A 24,161-nucleotide genomic window follows, 5' to 3' on the forward strand; every position below is an offset into this window, starting at 1 on the left:
AATGAATAGTGCCTTTTTCATCAGTGGCACCACTGAATAGTAACGGACAAGTGTACAAGTAACAAGCTGTTTAAATATAGGGAGGGGGAAGCCAAGCTTTTATGATTTGATTTTAATTGAAATGTAAAGGAATTATTTCTTTAAAAAATTCTCTGCAGTGAGTACTTCAGGGGAGCAAAAGTTGATTTTACACATGTAGTCTGCAAATAGCTTCTGCCTTATCGGGCCTGTTTTGGGCTTAGAATGGACTAACTGTGAACCAGAGTAAAATAATCCCCCCTACCCCCCATCACCTTTCTTCTAATGCTGAAGTAATTCACTTTTCTTCCTTTTCAGTTTCAGAATATCCTCTTTCCTCACCCCTGTTTTTTTAACTCTCTCCAGGAACAGCCAGAAGGAATGACCCTGGTAAAAGAGGAAGGGGACAAAGATGAAAGCAAACAGGAGCCTGAAGTGGTCTATGAGACAAACTGCCACTGGGAAGGCTGTTCCCGGGAGTTTGACACGCAGGAACAGCTAGTGCATGTAAGTTAATGGTATTCAGGAACTGGGTTTTAAAACTACGTGACCTTTTTCATGAGGGTCGGGTTCTCTGACCCTGTGCTGAGTCAAGTTTCTTAGCTAACAGCGCTGCAAACTGGAGAGGGGTTTATGAGTTTCTGGGAATAAAGCAAACCCAGAGCCACAGTGCTTGACCTGTGCAGTCAGCTAAAGCTTAGTGTAAAATTCAATAAAGTCTTCAACAGAGATTGTAATGGCTCTGATCCTGTAAGCCAGCAAACGCTATTTTGAGTTAGAGACTTTGATAGTTATTGAGTAATAGTAAGCTGGACATGAATGATTATTAACCTTTAGCCAAGTTTGATTTTTTTCTTCCCTCCCCAAAGGGAATGTAACAGTAGAAATGGGGTGAGGGGAATTCTTCCCCTTCCCTAAGGGGAGAGTTTGGTATCAATTTACTGTTATGTGTAAACCGAAGGGGATTATTTGGCTACATACATGAAGACTGAGTTATTTCAGTGTTTTTAGCAACAGCAAACTGTATGGTCTTTTTTACGCTAAACCAAATATTAGTTGTATCTGCCTGGCTTTTTATTCCTTTCTGCCCCCTCTCTTAAAGGAAATTATTTTTACTGACTTGTAGTGTTGTAAGCTAGAAAAGGAACAATCAAAAGCTAGACTATAACCTGGCAAGTACAATCCCATCCACATTTCCAACCTCCTTAGCTACCTCTTTTAATTACTGGTATTGTAGAATATATCAAATACTCTGAAAAAAAGGAATTACTAGCACAGATTAGAGAGGAACATCTTCAGTAAATATCAGTGCATCAGAATTATATTTGTTGTAGAAAACTGTTCAGTAATTTCCTGAGATCATGCAAAACGTGTTGCAAAATGTGGCCAGTGCTGCTGAAATGGATTGCTGAAAAATGTACTTTTCCACACAAAATAAATTAAAAAAACCCCACCGTATATTTCCAGACCCTATGAAAAATGGCAAACTGATGCTGCAAAGCTGGCTTTAGTAAGGCAATGCCACCTTTCACTTGCTGGAATGGGAGAGCCGCTTGGTGTTGCAGTTATTCATCAAGATGTGTTTTTAGTTTCTTGTTATTATTAGGTAATGGTAGTAACAGTAACGACAATAATAATAATAAATGAAAGACTATAAAAAAGTAATGGCACAAATGTGGCATTTTAAAAGAATCCTTTGGACATATTTTGCACAAATAATTCCTTAACATTTTAATAGGTGAAAATTACATGTAAGGAGAGACTCTTTTGGTGTCACAACATCTTTTGGGGAAGAAATGCCGTAAGAATGGCTGCTGCAAAGGCTTGGACACATTTACAAGATCAAGTGTTTGCCCTGCTATTGATTCCATGCAGACAGACCAACTGACATCATCTGGGGCTCTGCACAGGCAAAGTCTTGGTATCTGCTAATAGTTGTAGGGCTGAAGCTTTATGGTGCCTGGCAAACCTTTCTCAATGTTCAGAAATTATCTGTGATGATGATAAATAATTTACACCAAAATATATGAAGTAAAAGAGAAATCCAGAATAATGGTGTCCTTGGTAATGAAAAAGGAAAAGGATTTTGTGATGTTTCAGATTAAAAATATGATTGAATTCCACTGTGCCTGTTAGCTAATAGCTAGTGTTTTGTAGCTTAAAGTGACTTAAATTGACAGTGTTATAGTTTGGGTGGTTGTAGGGGGTTTTAAATGCTTTTGTTGTTTCTGGTGTGATTTTATAGCAAATCTGACTATTATAAGGGTCAGCAGCAAGACTCCTGAAAAAAAGTCTATTTCTTATATTTCTGAGCAACGGCAACATCTGAAATGGGTTTCTCTAGACATAAAAAAAGGGATATAAAAAATATTTCTGTGATCCAAGGAGCTCTTTTTGGCAGGACTCAGGATTCAGATATGTTATGATGGCATTTAAGATTACAAGGTACAAGTTCTGACTCGATACCCTGAAGACAATGAATTCATCATTGCAACCATCACATTCAAGTAGCACAAATCACTCTGTAAGAGCCAGTGTGACTCGGTGATGGGGCCATGGTCTGTGATTTCTTTTGCTGTTCCGACAGAGCCCTGCTGTGGGGACTTGAGCAAGTTATTTCTGTCCAGAATTGCAAAGGGCTTTAGACATCGAACTCTGTTTGAGAGTCTGGCCCTTCACCCCAGTGTGTCTCTCCCACATTTTGTCTGCCCTTGATTGCCACAGCCCTCTGATGTACACCTGCAGCAAGTAGGGAAAAGAAGCCCAGATCTTGGTAGGGCTTCACAGGAAGGCATTCTGGGTTTGCTTAGGTGTGTGACTCCAGCAGAAAGCAGTCATTCCCTAGGCAGCAGTTTGGTATTTGAAAATCTCCCCACTGATGTGGCTTGTGTATGCCTCCTACCCAAATATGGATGTGTAAATCCAAGTAGATGCAAATGCTGTAACTGTGCTTACCTCAGTGTCATTGTACTGGGTGGGTTCCTGACTTGCTGTGTACATGCATGCATCTGCACTAGGCACAGAGTGTGTGCCTCAGTGGCATGAGTGCGTCCTTTACTCAGTAATATTTACACTGCAGTAGCAGCTAGAAGCCTTGCCATGCCCAAAGCCCCATGGTGCTAGACGCTGCTCATATCAGGGCAGAAAAGGCCCTGCTATTGGCATGAGGTCTTCACCCTGCAGCTTCGGGGCCATGTACATCAGGCCCTTCAACACTGTCTGAAGGCACTTGAGCTCAGTTGTGTACAGGTAGGACGCTATTAACCTTCAAGCCTTGCAGTAGAGCTCTGCCATGTTGCCTGTCCTGGCTGTGCACACTGCTGCTCAGGTGATTCCCAGCCTGCAAGCACACTCAGCAGAGCCTCAGTTGCTCCAGCCAGGCTTGAAGGGGCTTTTGAGGTAAGATGCTGGATTGCCATGTGGGATATCAAAAGTAAAGATAACTGTCTGGTTTTGTTGATTCTACCATGGGGTAGTTATCGTCAAGGCAAGGGCGACTGCATAGATAAAGGCAATAAAGGTTTAAATTGCCCTAGCAAGACTGATCCAGATAACATCTGCCTACTTTCCTATTTTCTCTGTCACTCGGAAAGGATGATCAGCGTGAGCAGAGAGCTACAGTCACGTGCTCAGAACTTTGGTGGGTGTTACAGCACGACACATGTGATACTACATCATATTGTATACACATCCCTGCTTGCCCATGCTGTGGGCAGTAAAGTGAGGTGTACAGTGAAAGTAAGAGTTAGGGGCTGTGTAGACCATCCCAAAGTATTGCAAGAAACTACTTCCCTGTAATGCACTTAATTAAGTATGTGGTGTGTAGCATATACTCTGTAGAAAGGAAAATGTATATTTGACTTGGAAGTATTTGGAGTATTCTTGCGCCTCTACAGCTCTCTAAACCAGTTCCTTGGGCTTTCGAATTTCAGCTGGGAAGAGGAAATTTGTAAAATACCAAGTTTCAGAAAAAAAGACCTAAAAAGCATCCTTTTACATCCTGGTAAGGCTAAATTTTCAGGATCTACAGCTACCAGCAGTAAGTCTCTTAATGAATGTGGGGTTGGTTTTTTTTGTTTTTCAGGGGAATAAAACTACTGCTTGTAGCTGTGAATAACAGTAGAATATCAGACCCAAACCATCTAATGGCACAGAGCAGACTTTTATCTAAGCCTTGCATCCCAAAGGATTGGGATTTTAGAGGAATTGCAGTGTTTAGGGTAAAGGTGAAAGTATGTTTCTAGCTGTTCCGTTTCCTAAAGTGTTAGGTACCTCAGCATGAATTCTATTTGTGCCAGGTTGAGCAGAGTGAATCAGATTCTAGCAATATCTGCATTACAAAATGATGTGTGATACACCAGTATGAAATGGTAAATATGAACATCATCTGTGCCTGAATATGTGGTATAGCTTTAGAGCAGAAATGACAATCTTGAGCGCAATAGTCAACATGCGATGGCATTTTTCTGCATTACTTTTGGTAGCAAAGTCCTCCTGTTATTAGTGTAAATGTGGGCGCTTGTGAAAATGTGCTTAGGCCCCAAGAGACAGTGTTTTCTGACTGAATTTATGAACAGAACTAAGGCTGCTATGAATAAATAACTGAAAAGCTACATAAAAGAATCGTTATTGACCCACCCAGAAGGGTTTGACACCAAAATGATTTTGGTGCCAGAGTTCTTATTTTCAAGCAATATGTGCTTAGAATTCAGCGTGGTTAAATTTTCATGATACGTACACCAAAAGGCAAGGTATTAAAGCATTCAGACACCCTGCCTTATTTATAGCACCTATCCATCCTTTCTCCCCTCCCCCCCTTCTCTTACAGTTAATAGAAAGATTCATGATTCTTCATGGTTGTCTATCTAGCGTCTGACAGTGCCGACTGCCCTGCTAAAGCAAGTCACTATCTATAATTGATATCCTTCTATGGAATAGGGTACTGGCTGCAATTGAAGGGTTTTGCTGAAAGCTCTTAAATCCTGACAAGTTCTGCCCTTGTTCTGGTTGTCGCTGAGCTGCACTGCTGGGATCCCAGGGCTATTTGAAGTTGGTGCAAAAGGGCTGTTGTGTGCTGCACATTAGCAAATCAAAAAGTTGGAGAGCCACATTAGAGCCACCACCGAGTTCGCCTGCCAGGTAGTCTTATTTGCACTCCTGAAAAGATTGCTTACATTACTGTTTGAACATGTGTGTTACAGGTTTCTTCCTTTCCTTTCTTAAAAGGGAAAAAAACCTCAGTTTGCTGCTGGGGTCTTTATCATTCAGCTGTTTAATTAATTTCTCTGCCCAGCGAGATATTATAATTGGGCTTAGCTGAGCTCGAGTTTGTTTTAAATATGTGATAAATGCACTTGAGCGCCCAGAAGCTAAGAAGATATTGTATATTTTTATAAATCTGCTTTTTGTTGCAGTTTGTCTTGTTTTTTTTTTTCCCCCAGAAATCAGTTTAAGAAGAAAATCTTGCAGAAGGGGTAGACACTAAAGATAAAAGTTTGTTCAAGAAAATTATCCTTCAAGGAAATGACTGAAGTTATTGTTAAATATTAATACAGTGGCAATCAGAAAAATGCAACGCTGCCTAGTTCTCATCCCCCTTGCTGTGTAGCCTTGATGATAATTATTTTTTATTCAGAAACATGCTTGAAGAACAGTACAGCTATTTTTTTCGCTGTTTTCTCCTTAATTGTACAGCAATAAAATTCTCTCATTGTTGTTACATTTGATTAGATGAGATCAAAAAGCCCTAAACTGACAGCAGTGGCTTATAGTCAGGATTTCTTTTGCTGAGGTCTTCCTGCCTGTTTGCAAAGCCTTGGTGATGGGAGCGCTCCTCCGGCCATCTCCAGGGCAGCTGCTGTAATGCTCCATCAGGCTCCCTTATCGCACCAGAGGAGAGTTTCTTGTGTTTCTCAGGTACCCACATGTTCCCAAGGTAATTGTGGTGCACTGAGGATACCCGGAACCATTGCATGAAGTTTCATGACTTGATTTCCTCAGTATTTTTGCCATTCTCTCCTACAGAATATAGGTCAACTCTGACCTTCAGCCTGCCTCAGCTAAGGTTTTGCAGCATCTATCATGATATAAGGGGTCTTAATCAAGGATGTACACCTTGAAACACTTAACATGCCTGACTGGGAGGTGAATGGCACACTAGTCTCCAAAAGATTAGACCTCTTTGGAGTTGTTCACTTTGGATGTCCAAAAATAAGGACTCTCAAAAGTCAGTAAACTTAAATGTCTCGCTCCCGCTGTTACCTTGCTGCCTCTGGCATATGGCTTCTTCCTCAGCTCCTCTCCTGTAGCAGAGTGGTAGGTAAGAACTGGAAAGAGCTTCACCTCTTTTTTCTAAGAAAAGTTCCAACTGCAGTAGGAGAATAAACCGGATTAAAGCAGTTCCCCTGAGTTAATAGCTGCAATGGCAGTAAATGCTGTCGAGAGCTGCACATTGCCCACCACTTGTAGGAGGAGAAGCTGCCCTGTCATCAAGCAGCCCAAGCTGCCAAAGCCAGCAGGGTGCTGCCCACAGCTGGGCACGTAGGCATCTACCCCTGGAAGGAGGCAGTTACTTAGAGATGCCCCTAAAGGCAGATTATCCTTTGTGTATTAGGGATTTCTTCTCTCAGGGTGCTAGAGATGTGTGCGCAAACTGGTTGAAGTCCCAGCTATGTGAAGCAAACCCTTCACAATCCCGGAGGGGCATAACTACACATCCCAATTCCATGCATCTCTGAATATGTGCAGGGATTTATTGAATGTTTAATTCTTCTTTGCAGAGGCAGTTTTTGGTGCATTTTTATTCTAGTCTTATTTGGTTCTAGTGCAGTAACACAGAGAGGCTTCAGCCCGTTCTCATGCTCATTGTGCATGGCAGTGACAGCTAGTGCCCTGAAAGGTTCAGAAATGTTTCCTTTAAATTGAAAAGAGTAAGGAATAGATAAGAACATGAAATCCATTACAGTAATCATTTTTTTCCTGACAAAAGTAGAATGTTTCACGTACACAGCAAAGGGGGTTTTGCTGGTGGTTTTATTCTATTTCATCTTATTTTATTTTTCACTCACTGGGGTCTGAACCCTGATCCATATTTAGGGAAGCAATGCTGTGGACAAAATAAATCATACTCGAAATGAGACAAGCCCAGGGCTTGGTCTGAACGTTGGGACCACATGGAAAAGGCAGGGAGTTGTTTTAGTGCCATGGAAAGGGTTTTTCCAGTTTGTGCATCCCCTCAGTGTATTTGACCTTTGTAGCAGCGAGGTAACAATGGAAGGAGAGAGAAGGAGGAGAGGTTATAGGAAATAATCATGAGAAACATCTGCCCAGAAGCTTCTGCTTTTTGAAATGTCTTCCTCACTGCCTCTTTAAAGGCAGAGTTATAATTAAGACACCACTTTACCATGCTGGATTATAGACTGATGAATGCAGTTTTGAGCTGTGCCAGAATGGCAGCATTGTTTATAGGCCAGCAAGTCATTCCATGGCTTAGCAAAGGCAGTAAGCAGATCTGCGCTGCTAAGATCATGTTCATTCTCTCTTGGTTCCCGTCTGGGTACATAACACACACTTGTTTAAATGAAGCAAGTCTTTAGCCCTCATCAAAAGAAAGTGCTGTTGGGTTTTAAGGTTAAGTAATGGCAGACGGACCTCAGTGCTGTTCTGTTGGCCTTAGCAGCCCTCGGGGTCTGGCACAGCCCCTGTTTGCTTTCCCAGCACATCCGTGATCTGCGGCAGCCACCGCGATGCCTCTGCCATAGCAGAGTTAAGAGTCAGTGTTAAGAGTCAGCACTGCTGCCTTGTGAAGAGATCTGACTCACTCTGGGCTTGACCCAAAGGCCAGCTGTGCTTTGGCTCAGGTCCTCAAGCATTCCACTACACGAGCAGCATCGGCAGTTCCCCTACCTAGGGTCTGGCTTTTGATCAATCACAGAGGAGAAGGGGAAAAATATAAAGTGGGGATTTCTGGTTTTGATAGAGAAAGGTTTACGAAAATAAATCCACCCTAATCTGTGAAGTGTTAAGAGGGGATTTAGAGAGAAATGTAATCTTTTTTTTTTTTTTTTAATTCCTCTTAATTAGCATTTCTTTCACAGCATTAGGAAAACTTGTTTGTGTGCTGCTGCTAGGGCTGCTGTTCATAGGAGTTGCCAAAGTCATTGTCTTTGAATTGGGGTCCCTGAAAGAGGTTGCTAAACTGTGAAATGTCATTTAAATAGCACTTCTTTTCCGCAGTTGTGGGTAGGGATGAATAGTGCTCCTCCTATGCCCCAAGAAGTTACTCTAGCCATTTAGATTGAAATTGTAACGAGTGGGCACTTCAGAGGAAAGGGCTGGCCATGGCAGGCAGCAGGGTTTGACCTCTGTCTGTGCTTTTGATCACAAAGCACTGTTTAGGTGGTTTGTGGATATACGTACTTACTTGAAGTGTTTACTTTGCCTGAGAGTTCTGCTGGTGAGCTCTTCAGGTTAGTGGCGTTTCATAGGTGACTTGAGAAGTGTAGGGTAAGAACCTGCCAGTCAAGTCCCAGGGGAGCCTGTGCTGACTGAAGAACAGAAGCATAGGCAAGAGTAAAGCTGCAAACTAAGTTTGCTCTTCGGCTCCCAACTCTTATTGCCATACCATGGAGTGCAGAGAAAAGGGATATCCTGCCTTGCCTCAGAGCTGCAAGGAAGGTTGGGCTTATGCATTGACTCCAGGCTCCTTTCAGTCCTTACCAAAGCAGATTGGCCTGGACAGAGCTGTGGTCTCTGTGCAGTTTTTTCCTGCCTTGGTAGTGCTAAGTGATTTGCTGTTATGTAGCCTGTGTTGCTGCAGTGAACCAGTGGAAGATCTACCTTGAACTTTCTGGGGTCCCCTGTTCGGTGTATTGTGTCTCTGCACTGATTTTGCGGTCTCCCAATTAATAGGATTTTACCCATAATGCAGCCCATCATCATATCTTTGTCACAAGTGCCATATTCTCCCTTGTAGCTGCCTATATTCTACCCAAAAGGTTTGCCCGTAGAAGCCTGATCCCTGGAAGAGAAGAAACCTATTTGTGCTGGCCCAGCTATTGCACATGGAAGTGCTTTTTCTCAGACAGAAGTGGCAGATCTGCATGCACAAACCAAGGCAGGGACAGGCAAGCTAAATACAGGTGCAAGGACAGCTTCTGCATTTGGTTTCGAGAGGGCTGGGCTGCGTGGATTTACTTTTGCAGTCTCATTTGTTGGGGTAAGCTCTTAATAGAAAGAAAAAAAAGCAGATGAGCCTTTTATCTTGGCGAAACAAATTTAGTGTTTTGCAGTGCTTAAACTTTTGTGTGAGCGTGACTTTTCTTTAAGGTGTCGGGTGCCTAATCTGTAAAATGAATGGGTGGTGGTTTTGTCAGGAGTGGGTCCTCTGGTGGCTTGCACTGTAGGTATGAGGTCTGCGCATACCATTCTTACGTGTATCGCAGGGCTGAGATGCTGCAGTTCTCTGTGAGATAAAGTAGTCAAGCTGAAAATGAAACAAAGCTTTAACTGTATCCCTCCTTGTGTTTAGCAGAGATAAACTACAGTGGAGTCTCAGTGCTGCTCCGTTTGGCTTCTGGCAGCAGCTTTAATTGGTAAAATGCAGATTTTTTTTTTGATCAAGAGAGGATTATTCTTGTTATCAGTGTGGAGCATCTTATTTCAAGATGAAAAGGCTTCGCTGAATTACAGATGCCAACATTTTTACAAAGCACTTTGGCGATTGACATCTCAAAGAGAAAGTATGATTTATTAGCCTATAATGGCTAACACTGAGCACTGGGCTAGGTCCCACTGATTTGTGAAATTGCTTAATATGAATTGCCTTTTTGTGTAATTCAAGCCCCAGGTTTTTCAAATGAATTTCGAATATGAACTTTATGAACATTACATACCTGGAAAGAGAGAGGGGTAATAGGGCTGTGTAGCTAAAAGGAAAAGAAAGGCAAAGGAAGAAAGAGAAAAAGAAAGGGAAGGAGAAAGCAAAAACAGAAACAAAGAGAGAAAGAAAGAAGGAGAGAGAGAGAGAAAGAAAGAATGAGAGAGAGAGAGAAAGGAAAGCAAGCAAGCAAGAAAAAGCAAAGAAAGCGAGAGAGAAAGACGTACTTTTAAATCCATCTTGGTGGTGCTTTTTTATAGTAGTTTGGTTGATGTGTTGGCAGGGTAAAGATTAATAACAAGCCTTGTCGCTATCAGTACCTTCTTGTCGATTCTCTGTAACAGGGCTGTCTGTTCAGCATGGAAATTATTGATTAAATAAAAATTGCTATTAGATTGTGAGTTGATCCATAATCACAAACAATGGTGGACATTCCTCTTTCAGATCCCAAGCCATGCATCAAGTTTTTCCTTGCAGTAATTTATATTGTGCTGACACTCGCACCCATTAGGCTTTTATCCTCTCCTACATGTGTCAAGAAAGCACTAAAAGAAAGAACAGCAGCAGCAGCACAACAGCAGGTAGGCACTCACTAAATTTTCAGAGAGAAGCACAACACAGCTAAGTCTGTCCTTCGCTTCTAGTTAGCACCTTTCCTCAGCAGTGATTTCTGCCAGAGCAGAGCAACACCCCTGGAATTCTTTTTCATAGTGTTTTCAATGAGAGCAAGAGCTTGCTCCACCAGTATCCACACCTAAAATGCTCTCTGTCCTTTTTTCCTTCTGTTATTCCCTTGGCACTGATTTTATTTGTTAATCTAGTTTAAGTTACGCTTATGGGTAAGCCCTCCGTGTCAGGACAATATGAAAAGGAGATGCATCCAGGGAGATCCAGTATGTTTTTTGGGGGGAACGGGGGTAGCATTCTGTAGTGTGAAGGACAAGTGGCTTTTCTGGTTTTATTTAGCTGTGGTGCTTCCTAATTTGAGGAATCCAGGATTGGAGCTCTTCAGTTAAGACTGAATCACTTTAGGGTGAGTTAATTAAAAAGACAGTATCTCACTCTTCACAGCACATGTGAGCATGGTACCAACTTTCTTCCTCCTGTGAAAGCCTTTGTCTAAAACAAAAAGAAACTAAGTCAAAATGTTTTCCAGAGTGTGGCCACCTGTAGGAGCTATGCCCACACAGCTTCTCTGTCCTTTTGTCTCAGAAAACCTTAAGCAATATATATCTATATGTATGTAATATATATGTATATGTCAAAACTGATCAAGCTCACCTGGCCTGGCTGCTATGGAGAGGCATCCCTGTGGCCCTGGACCTCATTGTAGGTTGTTTTGCCAGTTACCAGCAGCAGGCAGGATTACTGAAAGAATTTTGTACCTCGGTACAAATACAGAAGCTTGACACACTATGGGTATGCAGTGATTTTTTTGGTTTGTTAGTGTACTAAAAGTTAGTAAAATAAAGGCTTTATCCTTTATTATCAGAGCTAGTGATTGTATGATGTATATTTCTGTATCTCACTACCATTACAATAGTTTTTGCATACCTTTCTTGTGCCTGAACTATTCCTAACAGTACCACAGATAACCAAGAAAACTGTACACGCAGTGTTTGATCATATACCACATTACACTTGGTTTACAGTGTGTTTCTGCATCCAAAAAAGCATGGCCAGCAGGTCAAAGGAGGTGATTCTCCCTCTCTACTCTACTCGAGTGAGACCCCCACCTGCAGTCCTGTGTCCAGCTCTGGAGTCCTCAGTATAGCAAAGACATAGACCTATTGGACAGGGTCCAGAGAAGGGCCACAAAAATGCTCCGAGGGCTGGAGCACATCACCTATGAGGAATCATAGAGTCATAGAATAGTTAGGATTGGAAAGGACCTTAATGGCTGAGAGCATTGGGTTTGTTCAGCCTGGAGAAGAGAAGGCTCTGGTGAGACCTTATTGTGGCCTTCCTGTTCTTAGAAGGGGCCTGTAAGAAAGGCGAGGAGAGACTCTTCAGCAGGGCCTGTTGTAATAGGACAAGGGTTGATGGTTTTAAACTGAAAGAGGGGAGATTCAGGCTAGACGTGAGGAAAACATTCTTTATAATGAGGGTGGTAAAACAATGGCACAGGTTGTCTGGAGAGGTGGTGGATTCGCTGTACCTGGAGATATTCAAGGCCAGGCTGGATGTGGTTCTGAGCAACCTAAGCTAGTTGAAGATGTCCCTGCTTATTTCAGGAGAGTTGGATGAGATGACCCTTGAAGGTCCCTCCAAGCCACACTGTTCTGTGAGTCATTATGTGGGGCAAATAAAAAGTTTTCATGTTTGAACACCATCATTGAAATCAAGAGACCACTTCATTTTGCAGATCCAGAGCATGTGCCTTGCACACCTTCCTCCAGCACAGCCACTTTCTCTTTGTGGAGCAGAGCCAAGGGATTACCAGCCAGGAAATTAATTGCTGATGGAATTCCAATGCTTATGGTTAGTAAGAAAAGCCTGAACAAAGAAGTGAGGTTTACATCACATTCTGGAGGCACCTGGCTCCAGCTATGATCCAGTTTTTGGATGAGGGAGAGTTACAGAATGCAGAACTGCCCTTTGGTTTACTTCTGGGGCTGACTGTCAGCACAGCACAAGTTCACATGGTGCCCCAGTGGTGTATAAGAGAAGAGATGAATTTTTTGAGATAAACCAGACTCTTTAGGATTGTTTTTTAGTTACCAGAAACACAACACCTGTAAGTTCACTGCAAGTCAATTAGAGAGTGGAATGCAGGGCAGAAAAAAGAGCCTTGGCTGTTTGCTAAGTGTGTTAGGTGATACCCCCGTGTTCTACTAAGAGATCCTGCACAGTTTTCACTCCAACAGTTTAAAACATATGCCTGTAGTCTAGCAAAACTGTCTGTGTTATGTACAAGAGAATAGAAAATGTTGTCCCCTGGCAAGAGAGATGAAAGAAGGTATCTCTGCTGCTGCTCCCTCAAGCATCAAGGGATGCGACAGAGACCTTTGCTAACCCTGACTTTGCTAGGATGTGACAGGGACAACCAAGCCTAGCACAGATGGGAAAGGTAAGTCCTAAACGGATGTCCAGTTGGAAAAAGCCAGAAGGGAAGTCTCCAAGGAGCAGTAAACTGTTGGATGTGCTGAAGCTTGTTAGACACGTTTCTTAGGGATGTTAGGGAGGAAGCACCCCAAATACTTTCTAGAGTTCAGTCATGATGTCATGGGTTTAACACGCTGCTGCCTCTGTCACCCACTGATTAATGCTACCAATATCTGGGATGAAACAGCTGTTAAAATGTACATTGTCTGGTAAAGATTTTGGTAATGTTTATCAATGCCATCATTTTCCTTTGTAGTTCCTTTGAAAAGTGTTGTGTGTTTTTAAGTCTCTGCATTCCCAGCTTTCTTAGGGGGTTTTGTGCATTTCATTGTAAAAAGCAGATCAGGCACTATCTCCTAATCTGAACTGCAGCTTCTGTAGATGATGTGTAAGGAGACCAAAAGTGCATTTATTCAACAGAAAAAAAAAAACCCAAACCCTTGCTATCTTCTTATTCAGCAGTCTCTTTCTGCAGATGAAGCACTGGTACTTTTGTCAGACAGGCAATCGAATGCGTCCATGTGGTAAGTATAGGGACTTTTTTGGGGAAAATTAGAAAACTTCCTGATTGATTTACACAGGAAGATCCCGCTGAGGAATATCTTTTCTTTCAAGTGGATCAGTGTTAGCTGTGCTGTAGTGATGAACACAGTGTGAAAAGCAGAAGAAAGTGCATGGTTCCACAAAATCTGGTCCAAGGTTGAGCGAAGCGAAGGGCATGTTGTTCAGCAAGTCCTGTCTATGTGCTTAGTGTTAGTGGCCATGTGCTTACCTTGAACAGCAGATCCTGTTTAATTGTCTGACATTCACCTTCCTGTTTCATCCCATTAGGAGTGCAGGATTTTCAGTAAAATGCATATCTTTTGTAAGGGATCAAGTATTTTCCCAATCCTCTGCATAGATAGATAGATAGATGACCCATTGTACCAGTCTTGGGAGTTCGGAAGACTTCAAAACCTTGTTAAAATGATACCTTTTAGCTTTTCCTTCTCCTGTCTTGCCTATATCCTTTAATAGATTTGTAAGTGTGCTCATGGGATTAAGCAGTTTGTCTCTGCTATTATCAAATGATATAAAGCTGCTGTAATATATGGTTGCATTTTAACTCAAAGAGCCTGTTGGTAGTAACCTGCTCACAGTGTATTTCCAAACCCATGCACTGAAAGGCAGTGTAAATTTTTGTCATTACAGCCACACAACTTTCATAAAACAGCTTGGATTTAAGTATTCATCTGGTGCACCACAGTTGTTAGGTTATTTTGCTGGGTACTTTTTTACTTGCATTTTGTTCTGCTCTAGGCGTCTTTACTGTTGAGCATTTATTTCTCAGCTCCACCAGTCTGTGCTGTGGAATGTAAAGATTAGAGATCTCTTCCCGTTTTATTTTCTTGTGAGCGTGTCCTGTTCTAAAGGAAAATATTATTACTTTGAGTGTGATTTGAACCCACAGCTCAATAACAAACCAGAAGAGCTGCTAAAGCCCCGCTCCTGCAGAGAGCTCAGTGCATTTGGACCCAATCGAATTTAACGGGCTCCAGGATGCCATAAGAGCCCATGTGAGCAGAACCAAGAGCTGTGCATCCTGGCTACGAGCAGTGGCTGGGATTTATCAAAGCCTGGATGTATGGGGGGGAGAACAGTTAATTTCAGGTTTAATATATACAGCAGGTCTGATTTCCATTGAAGTTAGATGAGTTATGGTGGCAGGAAGGAGGCCTATAGCTTTTTGTCTTCTGCAGCAATGTGGGGAAAACATCCGGAGTTTTTACTTCTTCTGCCTTGTGAGTGCTGGTGTGCTGCTTAGAGGATCAGGATGGTATTTTCATTCTTCATCCTATTTGCAAATGAGGTGAAATACCTTATTGTAATGCCTCTTTATGATAACTTCCTTCTCAGGTGTGCTGGCAGGAGTCTTCTGTGGCCTTTTCTTGCCAGTGAGAAAAATCCAGAAATAGAATATGTGCTTTTAAAGCGTATTACACTAACATCTGTATCAGTGTTAAGTGCCAGGCTGTTGGTTTTATTTTAAGGTAAGGCCTGCTTTTTCAGGCATGTTTTTGTTAAACATACACAGCTGTATGTGAGTGCAGATTTGTAAAGAAGGAATTCAGCCATTGCTTGCTTTGGGTACTGCCTGCGAGGGAGTTTTAATGGAGTTTTAACTTGGTTTTCCTGGAAATTCTGTAACAGTTGCATGTAAAATCAATTTTTATCCCTAAATGCAAAGATCATGAAGCAGAAAATTTTGAAGTTGAGCCTCAGGTGGTTTTCTCCCCTTCCATACTCAGTCACTCCTAGAAGGTATCAGACAGTGCATTTCCTAGGCAGCATTCAGAGGCGATCTTAGACCTAGTGAAGGGCAGATGTTTGGTTTCAGGCCAGTCTTTACCCTCTTCCACATCCAACTGCAGGAAAAGCTCTGCCCTTGTTTTTGGAGTACTGCTTTCACCAGGTTGAGAGAGGAATGTGTAACAGATTTATGGGGGATGTGGAACCCTTTGCAATGAGGATCTGCCCTCTTGTAAGCTTATGGCAGAAACAGGCATTGCACCTCCTTGCAGTCATGCCATAGTGCTGTTTCCTGAAGGCAAGAATCCTTCCTGCATCTCAATCTGTAGCCCTCCTGCCTTTAGCCAGCTTCAGAAAGCTTGTGTGCATGTGTGATGGAGAATAGAGGAAGGAAAGCAGGCAGAACAGGATGAAGATCGTCAGCACAGGGCTAGGGGATACCATGTGGGAGAAGACCACCTTCAGTCACTATCGCATTGTAAAGGCCAACATCCCAGTTTCACCACTTAGCAGTGGGTCTTAAACCCTTCAGCAAGGAGCCTTTCTTCAGGCTCTTCTTCCAGCCCTGGCCTTTGAGCCAAGGTACAATTTTCCATCACTGGAGAATCACCGTTGGCTTCTTTTCCCCTCTTTTCTCCTTGCTAGTTTTTCTTGGGTCTCTTGGTTTACACTGCGGACACCAGATCGCCCTAAATTTTTCTCATGTGATCTTTACACAGAAGACAGTTAAAATTTAGGTGTAATTTGGGCACCTAAATGTGAAGAGCATAAATAAATACAAAGTAAGTCAGTCAAACATGGATATGTAAGGTTATGTTTCTGAAAGTAATTCCTATGCATTGCAGAAGTCATGGTGAAGTGGAAAGCTGTAATGGGATTCTGCCTGTCAGGTTGCCTTTTCCAAAAGGGATTACTCTCCAGCAACCTGCTCTAGTGGAAGGTGTACCTGCCCAGGGCAGGGGTTTGGAACTGGATGAGCTTTAAGGTCTCTTCTAACCCAAACCATTCTGTGATTCTCTGGAAAGGCTTTCTTGCTGTCAGCATAGCAGTTACATGCTCAGTGCAGCTCTCAGCCTCTGTCCAAACACACACAGCACCAAGAAAGATGCTGGAATGAGTGGAAATTGGAGGAGAGTTTACCAGCATCTGCACAGTGGTGTGGAGCAGGTAATGCAAACTGCAGGAGGAGTGTGCTGCAGTGGGGCACCCAGGATGGCAGCCAGAGCAAGAGGTAATGCAGGCAGCAGGCAGGTAGAAGGTGGCTGGGAGAAATGCCAGGAGTGGTCAGCTTGTAAATGGCCTGTTGTGGTCTTTCAGGAGCATCTTTCCCTGCTTCAGCAGTTCTCAGGAGCACAGGACATAGCAGACATAACCAGAACACCCCTGTTGAGAACAGTTGACTTGAGCATCTGGTTCATGGTTTCCTCTTTCAGTTCCTTCACTTCTCTGCTGCAGGTCCCTCACACAAATGCAATTAGCCCTGTCCTTGGGCAGGTCATCGATTTAGGTGGTTGAAGAGAGAGGTGGAAGTTTTGAGGGTTTTTTTTTTGGTATCATCACAATGAGCTAAGGCAAATGCATCTAATACAGAGCATCAGAGTTGGAGGAACTGGCAAAGCCCAGTTATCACAGCAGCATGCTCTGAAAGATTATTTCTGTACATGTGGAAAAAAAATGTGAGGAAAGCTGGAATTCCTCTAACATATCAGCTCCACCTATTAACATCCCAGCTAGTAATACAGGAATGCAACCTTAAAGAAAGAGATGACATGTGATTTTAGACAGAGTTATGGAAAAGAACCTCAGAGGAGAAACAAAGCTGAGAGCCATCAAAGCATCTTTCCTACCACTGTAAAAGTGGAATGATTAATGTCCATAACATTTATGTTGATGTTCTGGCAGAAATTCATTTATTAGATTTTCAGGTTTAGGAAATAAAGATGCAGTTTCTGCCCATCGCTTTCCAGCTGCGTGCTCTCACACAGGAAATCAAGGGAGAGCTGTGAAACATTGCCCTGCATTTTGCTGCTGACAGACTTAGCTGTACTCTGTATGTGAATATATCTATATTAAATGAAACAAGAACAAGATTTGATCTTATTAGGAAAGAATCCTCGCAATATCCCGTAAGTTCCATTCTCTCTATAGAATATCCCAAAGCCTACCAAAAAGCTGGAAACATAGATACAGGCTGAGGGAGTCTGTTCGCAACCTGACGAGCAAGCTGTGTTTTCCCTGTTGGTATTATATCACATCTATGCTGTATAGCTACTATATCAGAGATTAAAAGAAGGTCATTCTGTATTATGAACCACTGTCTTTATTTTTAGGATTAGATAACTTTTCTCTTCTTTTCCCCCCACTGATTCTTTTTATGTCCTAAGGGCAGATCCTTTCTCCAGGGTCAGGAATGTAATAAGGCAGGTTTTCCTCTCTCCAGGATATTGTGTCTGTCTCACTGTGTTTAAATTGCCACAGCAAGCTCTTCTGAGCAAAATACACTATTTTCTTTGTACAAGAGCCAATGATTGACGTATCCTTGGGGACTACTCTGTCTTTAGCATTTAAACATACAAGTTGGATATGTTTAACCTATTGATAGGCAACGAAGGCAACTACAGAAATTATTGCAAGAGAACAAAAGGAGAAGCAGAAAGAAAACAACTTTTATTGCTGTTGTTAGTGCAGGGAGATGAAAAAGAAACAATCAGACCTATATATTCAGCTGGAACAGGGAGGCGAGAGGAAAACAGTCCTGCTGGTTTGTGTCCTTTGAATTAGTGTATTCCTGTGTGTTCATGATACAGCTTCACATTTAGAGAACAAGACTTCTCCAAGCCCGTACATAAAAAGATCATTTGATTCACCATGGCTTGGTTAAACAACATTTGGGGCAAAAAGATGACTCCTGCCCAGGTTATAAATTCCACAAAATGCAACTGTTCATTAATCAGTATTAGTTGGACTGCTTTTCGTCTTTGTGTGCTCTGGAGCTTGTATGCCCCATGTGACACTTCCAGTGTGCACTGACCCTATGTCTCATCTTAAATACATCTTTAAATGTGACCGTAAGTCCAGTCTTCTCCCAGTGGCAGCTGTGCTAGTCCAAGACAGCTGTTGACCCCAGCTGTTTGTTGCAACATCTCTGAGGTTTCCCTCGGTCTGCCCTTCCTAAGGAAATGCGCCCTCAGATGCTGCAGTCAGAACAGCCAGACCAAACCCTTTGGACTAGGACAGGTGAAGACGCAGTTTATGAGCTATTGAGGCAGCAATATTGGAAATACAGCAATATCTCTACTAAGAAAAGGTCATGAGCCCTTATGGGGCAGAACCATTCAGTGTCTGAGTGCAGCCAGAAAGTGATGTGATCCTCCCCCACCGCCAGCCGCTTTCTACCCTTCTTAATGTTCCCATCCTCTCTTCCAGCCGTTGGTTTCCGTGCTGCCCTTCTCCTGTGCCGGTCATCTCCGTGCATCTACTTCTGTGGGCTGTCTTGAGTTACAAGCTGTCATTATTTTTCAGTTGACTTGGGCTTCTAATTTTGATGCCTCCCTTTCTTCATTGACGGCTATTGCCAGTTCTCAAGGGACAGAGGTGGGAATCCAGAACAGCACAGTAATAAATGAGTTTCAGGCATGAATTCAGCTGGAGTGCTGACTGAGATCTGTTTGGTTTTCCCTTACAGTTAACAGTCATGGACAGAGTTCATATGCTATGTTTGTAAAATAATATAAGTTGTATTTCCATGTAATTCACTGCTTTTTGAAATAACAGTCTTTTTGAGTGAAACTGTATTTAGTGATTTGACTTCTTTTAATAAGTAAAACTTAGTCACACTGTAGTTACCAACATTTGCAGTACATAGTTTATTAATTAAAAAAATCATGCTCCTCTCTTTCACATGTAACCCCAAAATACCTGATCAGTGAAATGTGGTATGCCACTAGTCCCATTTAGCTTTACAGTCATAACCAGATATAGGGGAGTGGGGTGTTCATTCGCTAATAGTGGCAAACCTTGAGAATTAAAGTATTGAGAATGAATGACAAGATCAGACACTGAGAGGTGAGGAGTGCAGTGTGCAGACAGAGTGTTTAGTGCATTCATTATACACAGAGGAAATTGCCATGCAGTGCTTTTCATAGAATCACAGAATGGTTAGGTTTTGAGATCCAGCTGGTTTTAGCTGTGGGTATTCCTTTTCAGCAAAGGTGTCAAGGCTGTCAAGGTGCTGACCTGCTTTGGGAGAGACCAGTAGATTGTATGGATTGTCATGTGGCTAATCAGCGTTAGCAGAGATCTGGCACAACAGCATTTCTTCCCTAACATACGCAAGACAGCCTCAAGAACTCTGAACAGAGTAACAGTAAATGCATCCAAAGGCAAGGGAGCAGGAGTGGAGATAGTTATCTGAGCTTCTCCACAGGCATGTGCCTGTGCAGCAGTGCAGAGTTCTTACGTATAGCTTCGACTTGGTTTAGGAACTGCAACCAGCTTAAGCATTTATGCTACCATAAAGGTTTAAAGCAGCTTAAGGGCTTCTTCCATCTCAGGAACTAAAAATGGCTTAAGTACTTATGCCACCCTAAGGACACGAGGTCAAAAGCATACTGTTGACTTGTGCAGCAGGGAGGAGACATCAGTCTCTTGTGGTTGTTTAGCCTGGTTGTGCCTGCAAATTATCTTTAGTAGGGAAAGGGCAGAAGGGATCCATACCTATTTTCCAGTAGATAAGAGGAAATTAAAATGCATGCATTGTTCTAACAGAGAGTCATAGAAGGTTAGAGAGAGACTTGATTACAGCGGTTGGAATGTGTCTGAAAAGCCTGCTGGGGATTTCACTTCATGGACATGCAGGGGTTTTTTTTCCTCTTCACAATGGGATTTCTATTGTTGCAGGATATTTCCTGCCTCACCAGGACCTCCTTTATATCCTGACTTCTTTTCAAGGCTTTTGTCTGTCTGTCTTGCTGTGGATCATGGAGTTAATCTTTATCGAGATGTTAATGAGATGGTAGGGAGGCCTGCCTGATGTCATCTCTTAGTTGCCTGACTACCTAATATGGTAGTGAGGAGCAGTGACGAGCCAGTGAATTGCATCACTGAGGAGCAGGCAAACATGGGTACTTGCTTAAGTGCTGCTCTCTCACTTCTCTGAATGCTGATAGTGTTTTTACAGTCACTCGTATCTCAGGAAGCTGTGTGGGTCAAGAACCTCAAAGTATGCACACCATTCACGTACAAGTGACTACGTTAGTGGGAATTGGAGACGTAAATACCTCTGTGCATGTGGGCTTTAGCTTTCTGGGGCCTTAAGTCTCTACTGTGGCTGTAGTAGTAGATACTGTTTCCCAGGGTTTGTTGTTAGGAAGAGTACAAGCTATTGAGAGATGCTCTGGTAGTGCTCTCAAGTCCAAAGTGAAGGAGAGATCTGTACTTACACCTAAGTTTAAGAAGTTTGAATTCTGCTAAGCCAAGTCTGGCAAGCTCTGGTGTACTTCACACTATTGTGTAGACCATGTAAAGAGGAGGGCTGAGAGGACCACCTGTCCTGCCACTGACAGGCAGGACACAGGAACTTGCACACCTCAAGTCAAAGCAGGGGAAGAGGGGGAATGAGGACTTGATCATCCCAGAGAAGACCAGAATGAACCAGTTTGGTTAATCCAGCAAATGAAGGCAGAGTAGAGTGATACATGTCAGTTAGTTGGGGAGGGAGACGAATAAACACCATGCAGGGAAACAGAGCTGTTTAAGCTGAAGGATATTGGCAGAAGAACAAATGAATATAAATTGGCTGAGAATAAATCAAAGCTAGAAATTAGTTGCTAACCAGCAGAGGAGTGAGTTCCTAGAAGAGCCTTCCACTGGGAGCAGATCACCAATGTACTTAGAAGACAAAGCTTGCTCTGTTCATGACTGGGATTATGTGTAGTGAGGCTCGCCACAGCAAGGGATGGGTCTGATGACCAAGAACCCTCCTCCTATTTCTAATTGAATGTGGGCTTAAGGACAAATGTACATCCCCTGTGGAAAACACATAAATAAGAGTGTTTCCTGCAGGACTTACAGGTCAGGGACAGCTAATCCCCTTCCAAACCAGCCTCAGAGCTATCCAGTCTGTTAGGGCCAGACACAATCTATGCATGTTTCCTCTCTGCAGCCCGCGGGCTCTGTGACTCCCTCGTGCAGATGGGAGATGAGCTGTGTTTAGCAGCCGTTCCATTGCGGTGCCTCTGCTGTTCGTGCTTCCTCTCCTATGCAGCAAATGCTGTGGCTCTGCTGGTTTGAGGGACTTGTTGTAGCAGTACAGTCCAGGAGGAGATTTATGCTACAAGATGGTTTAAATGCTACTTTTGCTTGGTGTCAGTTGTGAGATTTAGTGAGAAGTTATTTAGCATCTCCTTTTGAAATCTGTAAAATACAGGGAGATAACTGTGAGAAGATAAAAGTCTGGAATTGTCATTGTGTAATAGAAATTAAACCAATTTTTGGCAGTGATGATATGCCTTCCGCTGTGCCACTAACTTATCACTTTATACCAATACAGCATGGTCTCTTCCCAGTTTTCTCTTACCATACACTAGGGATAGTGTGTCTAGAAAGGAGGGTCAGAAGATTTTCCTGATGTTTTCTGCTTTATCCACCAAATAACACTTTGCTTTCAGATGCAATTTCAGTTGCAGGTGACAGTCATTCTTTTTCTGCTGTTCCCAATTCATTCCACTGGTATGAAGAGGCTTTCTTCCTGCTGTTTGACTACTGTGGGAGCATATTTGGCCTTTGGTTATGTATTGAATAGCTACTGGGTACCAGGCAGTCAGCTAGGGTATGCTTAGATACTCCTTTCTTAAAAACTCGTGGAGGAAGGAAATGGAACACTGCGATTATTGCAGATCCTGCCTCCAGTGTCACCTCGCATCATGTGCTACAATTTGGAGTAGCATGTGCGATGTGTGTTGATTATATGAGAACATGTAGGATTTAAGATGTTCCCTTCTTTAATAGTACTTCTTACCATTGTAATTTAGTGTATTAGTAGTATTTCTTACCATGTAAGCATTTATGCTTCCAGGAAGCTGCAGTTTGTGCTCCTTGTTACCTCTGGTTTTTGAGCTTCTCCAATATAGATGACAGGTCAACTTCAGCCTTGATTTCAATTAATTTGGTGGCTTTTATTTGTTCTCTAAAATTGAAATCCATTGCAGAGCTTCCTGCTTGAAAGCCAGAGCATTCTAAGACCAAAATCAGTATTTAGGGCAGCTCCCTCTGTTCATTTTAGGGTATTTTGGAGCTGAATGATAATAGCAACATTTTTAAAGAAAATGAGCAAGGACAGACTGAGGTTTGGTAGTAAGCATTGGAGTGGCATGGAAGTGTATTCTGCAAATGACCCGTTTAGCAGCTTTTTGGAGCTGTGTGCAATGGGAGATAGCTAGTAGAATTACAGCTTTTAATGGAGGCTTTTTTTCAGCTCAGAAATACTTAATAATACAGAGCTGGTGCTTCAGAGCCTTATGTTAGCAAACCTGACACTGGGGAGTAATATCATTGGCTTTCATGCGCCTATTTACTGTAATAAGGATTACCAACGTAAGTAAAACTTGCAGGTTTGCCTTTTCACACCCTGAAACTGTATCAAAATTCAATTTCACCAGGAAAAAAAAAATCCTTCTGATCTAGTCCCTGGAATGTGACATTTCGTGGGTGTAATAAGGTTACAAACAGATTATAAATTGAAACCCTATAAATCCTTATTGTACTGTACCAAAGCTTCTGCTTTGCATAATACTCTTATTCCTGACTGCTCTTTGTTTTACAAGCTCAGAACTATTCATTCCCTCTCACAATAGAGACCAGGGAGCCAAAAACACCGTGCAAAATCCAAAGGTAATTATCTGAGTCAAAGAACCTGAATGCCAGAGTTCACAAACTTCTGAACTTCTCTAATTGCCGTTGTTTGCACAATGAGACCTCCCTCTTCCCTTAAATGTGTTGCGAGTACTGCATGCTATTCTATCATTTTGATGATGATAAAGAAATCCTGATGTAGGTTTAGTTCCTGTTTTGTACTGGTGTAGTTCTGTGTGTCCATAGCAGATGACTGATCAGTTTTCAAATCGTAGTTTGAGCAGCAGAGTGTGTTTGAATCTGGCCCTATGTGGTCAGGATTAGAAATGCTGTGAATCTCCTTGCCTGAGAGCACTGGTTTCTACTGTTGGCTTCTTATTTGTGTTGATTTAATGTCTAGCAAGTGTCTTCTGCCAGAGCAGCCTTCCAATATTTGGGCATATTTATAGGTCTGATAATATATCACCCCTCTGCAAAAACCAAATGAGCAGTTCACCTGAGAGCTAAAGAAGTTACCCAGATCAGCAGATGGTGCCATGGGCTTGTTTCTTCTAGCTTTTACCTGAAGGCTGAGGATACTCAGAGGGGTCTACTGAGAATGAGATGGCTTTGCAGGTGAGCTCTCAGAGGCCACTTGGAGCATCAGAGAAATGAGGGAAAATGGCACAAAGAGGGGTTTGATTGTAGAAAGAGCAGAGGGAGTAGGAAGGGAGTGACGGGATGAGAGTGCAGGGCAGATAAGTATGGAGGGATGCAGTTGTGCAGTGACCTGAGGGTGATCATGAGATGCTTGACAAGTGAGCCAGAGAAAGGAATGATGGAGAGAGGGGAATGGTAAGTCACCATCCTGGGCAAGCTTTGTCAAGCCTTTGCAGGGAGTCTGGGCTGGGGCGGGAGGAAGGAACAGAGTTTTACGCCTATGAGAAAGGCCAGTTTTAGAGGATGCTCATGCTGGTATAGGCTAGAGGCCTGGAAGGCAGGAGCAAGCTCATTTGCAGGGACAGAAAGAAAAAGCATCCTA

General features: G+C 42.6%; 1 protein-coding gene across 5 annotated transcripts in view; it reads left to right on the forward strand.

Annotated features, from left to right (window-relative positions):
- The window catches only part of GLI3 (GLI family zinc finger 3), a 209,470-nt gene that overhangs the window by 168,809 nt on the left and 16,500 nt on the right, over window positions 1–24,161 (forward strand). For all 5 annotated transcript variants that reach the window (XM_065665709.1, XM_065665708.1, XM_065665710.1 and 2 more), the window contains one exon: window positions 385–525. In XM_065665709.1, the coding sequence (XP_065521781.1) occupies window positions 385–525 (141 nt within the window). The remainder of the gene's footprint in view (window positions 1–384; window positions 526–24,161) is intronic.

The sequence above is a fragment of the Lathamus discolor genome, chromosome 2 (genome assembly GCF_037157495.1).
Source record: "Lathamus discolor isolate bLatDis1 chromosome 2, bLatDis1.hap1, whole genome shotgun sequence".
Lineage (NCBI taxonomy): Eukaryota > Metazoa > Chordata > Aves > Psittaciformes > Psittacidae > Lathamus > Lathamus discolor.